The sequence below is a fragment of the Dromaius novaehollandiae genome, chromosome 4 (assembly GCF_036370855.1).
Source record: "Dromaius novaehollandiae isolate bDroNov1 chromosome 4, bDroNov1.hap1, whole genome shotgun sequence".
Lineage (NCBI taxonomy): Eukaryota > Metazoa > Chordata > Aves > Casuariiformes > Dromaiidae > Dromaius > Dromaius novaehollandiae.
In genome coordinates this window covers 41407666-41414740 of record NC_088101.1, presented here as the reverse complement: position 1 = coordinate 41414740, position 7075 = coordinate 41407666, and the positions used below count along the sequence as shown (strand labels likewise).

At 35.8% G+C, this 7075-nt stretch overlaps 1 protein-coding gene across 5 annotated transcripts in view; it reads right to left on the bottom strand.

Annotated features, from left to right (window-relative positions):
- Positions 1-274: 274 nt before the first annotated feature.
- GUCY1B1 (guanylate cyclase 1 soluble subunit beta 1) overlaps positions 275-7075 on the bottom strand; it is a 45549-nt gene continuing 38748 nt past the window's right edge. For all 5 annotated transcript variants that reach the window (XM_064510884.1, XM_064510880.1, XM_064510882.1 and 2 more), the window contains 5 exons: positions 6634-6871; positions 5403-5543; positions 4109-4263; positions 3737-3863; positions 275-1633 (listed from right to left, as the gene is read on the bottom strand). In XM_064510884.1, coding sequence (XP_064366954.1) covers positions 1610-1633; positions 3737-3863; positions 4109-4263; positions 5403-5543; positions 6634-6871 — 685 coding nt within the window. In that variant the 3' untranslated portion in view covers positions 275-1609. The remainder of the gene's footprint in view (positions 1634-3736; positions 3864-4108; positions 4264-5402; positions 5544-6633; positions 6872-7075) is intronic.

Genomic DNA, 7075 nt, shown 5'->3' with positions numbered 1-7075 from the left:
ATTTCAAAGGTAATACCATATGTGCATTTTCTACTATTTTTGGGGTGTTTACCTACATTTCGAGCACTACTTCAATCTGAGGAGGTGATCCGCTAACCTGAACACAGGAGGCTCTTGGACATACACACGCATTGGAGCAATGACTCAGGAAATTACTTAAGTTGGGACTAGGAATTGCAGAATTTTACAATGAAGGAGAACGTACTTGTTTTGTATAAAATGCAACACTTAAATGTAACTTTTACTGAGAAGAAAATCCCCAAATTTCTGAAAGTCAGTGGAAAAAATAATTTATTGCAACTTTTGCACATTAACATGAAACATTTATACATATATATTTTGTGCTGATAAGATATACTAGATATAGACAATGTTTTTACACAAAAGTAATTGCACTGTCCTATTTTATAATGCAAATATTCAGAAAATATCAGTCAGATAAGAATGGATATTATTTGCACAAAAATGCACTGTACATTGAAGCCATGGAAGGTCTATATGTCTGAAACCTTGACCGCTTTCACCAACTGTATCAGCTCATCAAATAAAAGATACTAGGTCTCCTTGCAAGCCCTACAACCCTTAATTATGATGTGATGTCTAGAATATTACCAGACCCTTCCAAGGAATGAAGTAAGATCATTTCTGAAAATTAGAGAGACCAAAACAAAAGGTAACCATGACAACCATGTCCCAGCAGTATGTCTTTCAACTCTGGGGGCTCTATCAGAAAAGAATCAAAGCATTACAGGTGGTCTAAAATTGTCCAGCAATCCATTATTAACAAGGCTACTTAACTTAGTTAATATAAATCAATGAGATATACATTGCAAGTGAACAGCGTTTCAGTAAAAATACATTGGCACATGCTTCAAATGGCAACATCAGACAAAAAACTGCCTCCTTTTAATACAGAAAATGTATACATAGCGTCTACAAAGGGAAAATGCAGATTGACCTCAAAAGAGGCACCTTGTTCTGACCAGGAATTAACACAGTGCTTCAAGTGCTATTCACAGGATGAATGGAAAGCATGATGATAGCAGAACTAAATCCGATAGACAACATTTATACAATAGTTTTCATAATGATGGTTTATGTATAATTAATAAAAATATTAGTTTTTAGGTTCATCATTCTGCCCAACAATTGAAATACCTGTCTTTCCAGAAATGTCCCTGATTCACACAACCATTATACCTCAGAAATGAAGATGAAGAGCACATATGTGAAGCACCAGATTGAAGTGGTTTGGCAAGCATATTACAAAATGGTATTTGGTATTATCTAGTGGTGATTAGGGCCACACGACTGACACACACGCAGACATGTATAAAAAACACCCAAATACATGCTCACTGCAGAGATATAACAACACAAAACACTAAGGCAAAAAAAAAAAAAAAAAAAAAGACAAAACCAGCAAGAGACCCTGGAGGAAAATGGTGAATATGATTTCAGGATTGGGGCAAAAGACAGTGATATTGCACGTGGCAATGGGAGATATGCAGTGAAGTAACAAGTAATATCCATAACAACCTTAGTGCCTGACCCGCTATTTGGAGACAGTAATGCACCCTATTCAGCGTCTTCTTCCTCTTCCCTCTGCTCAGAAAGCATCTTGCTTTGTTTCCTTGAGTGCATGCAAGTAAAATTTGAAAAGTGAGGGAATTTCTTTGAAGCAGCTTCTCTGAAGCAACAAAATGGTGGGTCAATGCAGTGACAAAATACATTTAACAATATGCATCTATTATCAGTAAATAATAATAATAAAATAGATCATTGTTAGCACACACATTTCTTTTGTATGTTTTATGTAGAAATGTAACAACTCCCACACATTCCTTGAAGAGAAGAATAAGCATCTAAAAGAATAACCAAGGCTAAACTTCTGCGTACAGCAAAGTAATTACTGTAAGGTAATCAAATGTAAAAATTCGGTTACCTGATTTTTGCTTGTGGATTACAACTGTTATGTACAGCCTATGCAGTGCCAGAAATAATGTGAAGAGTACCTTCATAAGACTAAGAGAAACTGCAAACAATCTAGAAAATCTTAGAGTAAAGCTCAGTGCAACTTCTTGTGCATGGACAGATGAAATTGTGCAGGTAGTGAAAAAGAATGATGAGTTCTGTAAAGGATTATCTTCTTTCAGCTTTCAAAATCACCTCGGACAAAACGATCATCCGTCTCATTACCAAATGAATATGTCCTAGTTTGCTCTTCTCCCAAACATACTACAATATAAAGTAGGTAGCTGGGAGAGGAGAGAAGTCCCTCCATGAGATTTATATGTATATCTGAATTTAGGAATTAACAAAAACTAACAAAAATAAATGACATGAAACAAATTATTGAGAGTCTGGTTTGAGACTTTGAGTGTGACTGAACTATGATTTTTAAATGCTCCTGAAAATTGGGCTGACATTACTTTCTTCCATGTTTCTTTCTGCCTCTATGTCCCCCTATATGAAGCCTGGATTATTAGGCAGTAATACCACCAAGTACCTCTCAGGGCTGCTGTGAGGATTAACAAAACCATTGTGAGGATTAACAAAACCAACAATTCTACAAGATCTCTAAAACAAAATTGCTATACTTAAAATACTAAACTATCTGAAACCTAACTTCATATTAAGCAGATGTGAGGCTGGAAAAAGGAAAATACCCCCCTGACTGAGTAAGCCTCTGAAGTTTTACATTTAAAATTACAGTGTGCCCTGCTGTAAATCATAGAACATAATTTATAATGCAGAAAAAAGTCAAAGGTATCTCATTGAAATATGGTTTAAATACAACTGTATGCTTGAAAGAATGGCAGCCATGTGAAATCATAGTTAATCTTGCAGTTGATACAAAAAAAAATTAGAAAGGAGTATCAAGAATGGCACCCAGAATATTATTACAAATAACATATACTAAAATACAGAATTCAGCTGAGTTAAAGTACAGACTCTCCCCTGAAGTTTAATACTGGGGTTAATATTGCAAGTTACCATTAAAAAGTCAGTATTCGTACACTTGGGTACCAGTGGTAATAAATGCCGTCTACATTTTCTAAAGAGCCTAGGTGGTTTATTTTAATATTAAATATTATATGAGATAAAGCTCCTTAGCCCTTGAAAATACCTTACCCTATGTCTTTTTGAGAAGAGGATTTAGGTTCGTATGTCATTTAGAAGACATTTTTCACCTGGTGTATTTCTAAACTAGGACCTCTATCATGCAACAATTTCTGAGCAAGCATATCCATTTGGAGATAACAAATCACACACATCAGGAGGGAACCTGGCTGCAAGTAGTTGCAGGAGTGTTGCCTAAATATTGGAAGGTACATTTATTCTCACCGCAAGAAAGCAAATGGTAACTTTTGAAGTGGTAATAACCAGACATGTCAGCTAAACAGAAATGGACATTATATTGCAAAATCTAGTACAGTGGAGAAATCTGTAAGAAGAGAGACATAAATATTTAAAAACTTGGCATTCTCTCAAGGACTTTTTAAAGTACGAAAAGTATTCTTTCAGGGACTGTACTAACTTCAGAAACAAATAATCAAGGACTTTAATCTGCTGTAAAGATAGTAAATGCATTAATGAAACAATGTTGTACAAAATGGTTCATTTCTTCTAGTGAAGATTTAGTTTTGCAAAGGCAAATGGATCTCAGTGGTTTAGATTAAACTTGTGGTATTTATGCCTTGTTTAAAAAAAATTACACTTTGATTAGTCATACCTCTGTCTCTGTACTCTTTCTGGACAAAAACCAAACCTGCATTGGTTCTTTTTTACCCTTCATAGAAACTGGACCTCTGTACTCCAGGTGGAATTGAGGATCTGAATTTTCTTGCGTCATAAGACATCTGAAATTGAAAGACAAAACATGTAAACGTATTTACTACGCATGCATGCACTGTATAAAATATTAAACACACTACAGATGCGTATCATAATGCAGTCTGCCATCCTATTTCATAAGAACTCACTTATTTAAATAATGCGCTGATGGGGTCCTGTCACTATCACCTCTAAAGACACTTTGACATTACACTGACAAAGTGGTTTCTTTTAAAATGTCAATGTCAATAAAAGATACTGAATCACTCACCTATAAGTATACTCAGAGACATTGATCTTCCCCTTTTCTCCAGTAGTTTCTGTTCTGCTTGTTAGATTGACAGTATTTCCAAAGAGACAATAACGTGGCATCCTTTGACCTATGACACCTGTGACTACCTCACCAGTATGGATTCCTATTGTTATCTTTAGAGAGAAAAAATAAAGTTTAAATACACAAAAATCAACATAACTAATTTTATCTTTCTGACTAAATACAGGTATTACGTAGTTTCTATCCACTAGTTTAATTAAAGTGCACCAGTCCTGCTTCTTCAAAACCTTCATTTTGTATTTTCGTGTCATGGCTTGTTATGCAGTGTCACAGCCCTGACTCTCACATGAGACAACAAACCTCATATTTTTTTCCCCAACATGCATCATGCTATGCTGTTATTGCATACCCAGAAAGAAAAAAGTTAAAGGAACGGCATGCTCTGTAGGTCTGTGTTTAATGAGTGCTCAAAAGGTGCAGAAATGGATGGTATAGGCCAAAAAAAGGCTGTTTTTCAGAGGAAAAACATCACAGTATTTTCCCTGTGCAAGCTCAAGCATCCAGTCTGTATGTGTCTAAGATGTAGGATAGGGGTTTTGAGAAGCTCATTCTTACAGCACATCACAGTTACTGCTAAGCCCCAAATCATACCTCACTTCTTTGCCCACTGACAAAGTGATACACACAGACTAGGTGTTAGGAGGAACAATGTCCTTCATGTAAATAGAGAATGCATCATACACATTACTTATTTTGCCCTCAGTGTCTTCTGAGGAGGACAGGTCAATGCAGCCTCTCTGATTCTGTATTAATGCCACAACATCTCCATAAAATATCACAATGAGTGAACTTCCACTAATGTACAGTTGCCACTAATCATTGCCATAAACTCCTATGGAACGGTACTTTTCTTTTTAAAGAAGAATTTTCACATGCTGACTTGAGGATCTGAAGCATGATCAAAATGTCAAGGAGGGACTTTGTTCTGTTCACTGAGATGAAGGAGACCCAACTAATTGTATTCGATGTGCAGAAGGGGTTTTTACAGAAATGATTAGAAAACAAACATACGTGATGTGGACCAGGTTTAGTCCTTTAAAAGGTTAGGCACAATAATTAGCTTTTAAAGTCTGGGAAACTGCATGCAACTCTTCATATTATTTGTACAGATCTGTCCAAATCTAGCAATAACAAAGCTTGCACAGACTGGGACTTTAGCATTATCGTATTTCAAAGCACTATCATTATATCAAAGAATGAGTTCTTGATTGGAGCTCGCACATTTACTAACCTGTACAGGTTCACCATCTACTTGAACTTGGCCTGCTATTTCCATCATATCCAATGCCAGGTGGCAGATAGATCGTGCATGATGAATGCAAGGCTCTGGTAGACCGCTCACTGTCATATACTTGTCCCCAACTGTTTCCACCTATCAAGACATACATTTATCAAGTACTTTATTATCTTGTGCTTAAGAGTGCTAGAATGGATGTACTGCTACCTTCAAGACTGCTTGTCCTTTCAAATAATTTCCCTTCACTTTCATTCAGATCACCCCAATTCCCCCATCTCTGCTCATTACTGAAAGGAATTTATTGTATGCCAAGAATGTAACAAATTAAAATGACACTAAGATCACCTGAACTCTTTTGGGGTCTTTCAATTTCTGTGGATACCGAGCTCTATTTTTGTCTTGTTGACTCACATCCTTAATTCACTTAGTTCAGGACATAAAATTGATTCCTAGTAAAAGCTAGGAATGAATTTTACACACATAAACACACATGCATATACATGTACATATATATGGGATACAGTTTCAGCTTTGCTATCAGACATATCTGCGACTACACTTCATGCCTAGTGAAGAAATGAAATTCACACTGGAATAAGTGACTAATAACTTATAATTTACAACCAAGAGAGCCAGGTATATGGCTGAAAAACCTAAAGCACAAGGTGAGCAGAACTACAAAAAGCTTCCAAAAGTGTTCAAAATCTGCTAAATGTGGATGTAGATTTATGTATCCATCTAATGGGCGCCTGTGCAGAGTCCTGGCTGAGAACTAAACCCTTTATGTTCCCTCACACATTTAGAGATAAACAACACAGTTTTCTTTAGATATTTAGTATCAGGTAACATAGTTCAGACATTTCCTTTCTCATAGCACAGTACAGCATAAAAAAAGTTAAGAACAGAGCTTTCAAGGTGTCAATAATTGTAGGATTTGTGGTTAAAAAGAGTTTATAATTCCTGGCTCTGAAAATGTGCCCAAGCTACACACCACATTTGATAGCAAGGATTTTACAAATTTAGAATATCTACATTCTTCAAAAGAAAGCTGCTGATTGACGTTTTGGTAAAACAAGTAATTAATGTGGGGTTTTGTTATCAAAGATTGAGAATATAACAAGTTTGTTTTTTAAAAAGCACAATGCTCAAAGGATGGAATAGAGTGACATGATAGTAAATTACTGAAAAGCCGCAGATTAAGTTATTTGAAAAATTTTCTGTTTACCTTATAAACAAATGGATTCCTTCGTGAATCAGTCAGAATATCAAATCTTGTGTAAAGATCATTTAAAAGATTAACAATCTTCATCGCTCCCTCTCCAGAGGCATGTTTACTACAGAAGGTATTGAATCCAACAATGCCGCTAAAGAGAATGGTCACATTGTCATATCGTTTAGCTGGAACAGGGCGCTTGTGCCTCAGCTCATTTGCCACTGATGGTGGTAGAACAGAGTACAGTAATCTAGATATTTAAGAAAAGAAAGGAATAAGCAAAACAGAAAGCATGTGGAGAAAGGTCTTTACATAAACACTCTTCAAATATTAAGTTAGCAACTCCCATAGGACTTATAGCATACTAGTATCATTCAAGAGCTAGTGATATAAAAGAGTTTCTACTAAAGTATTTGGTATTTGGGAAAAAAGAGCTGAACTACATCAGTATGCC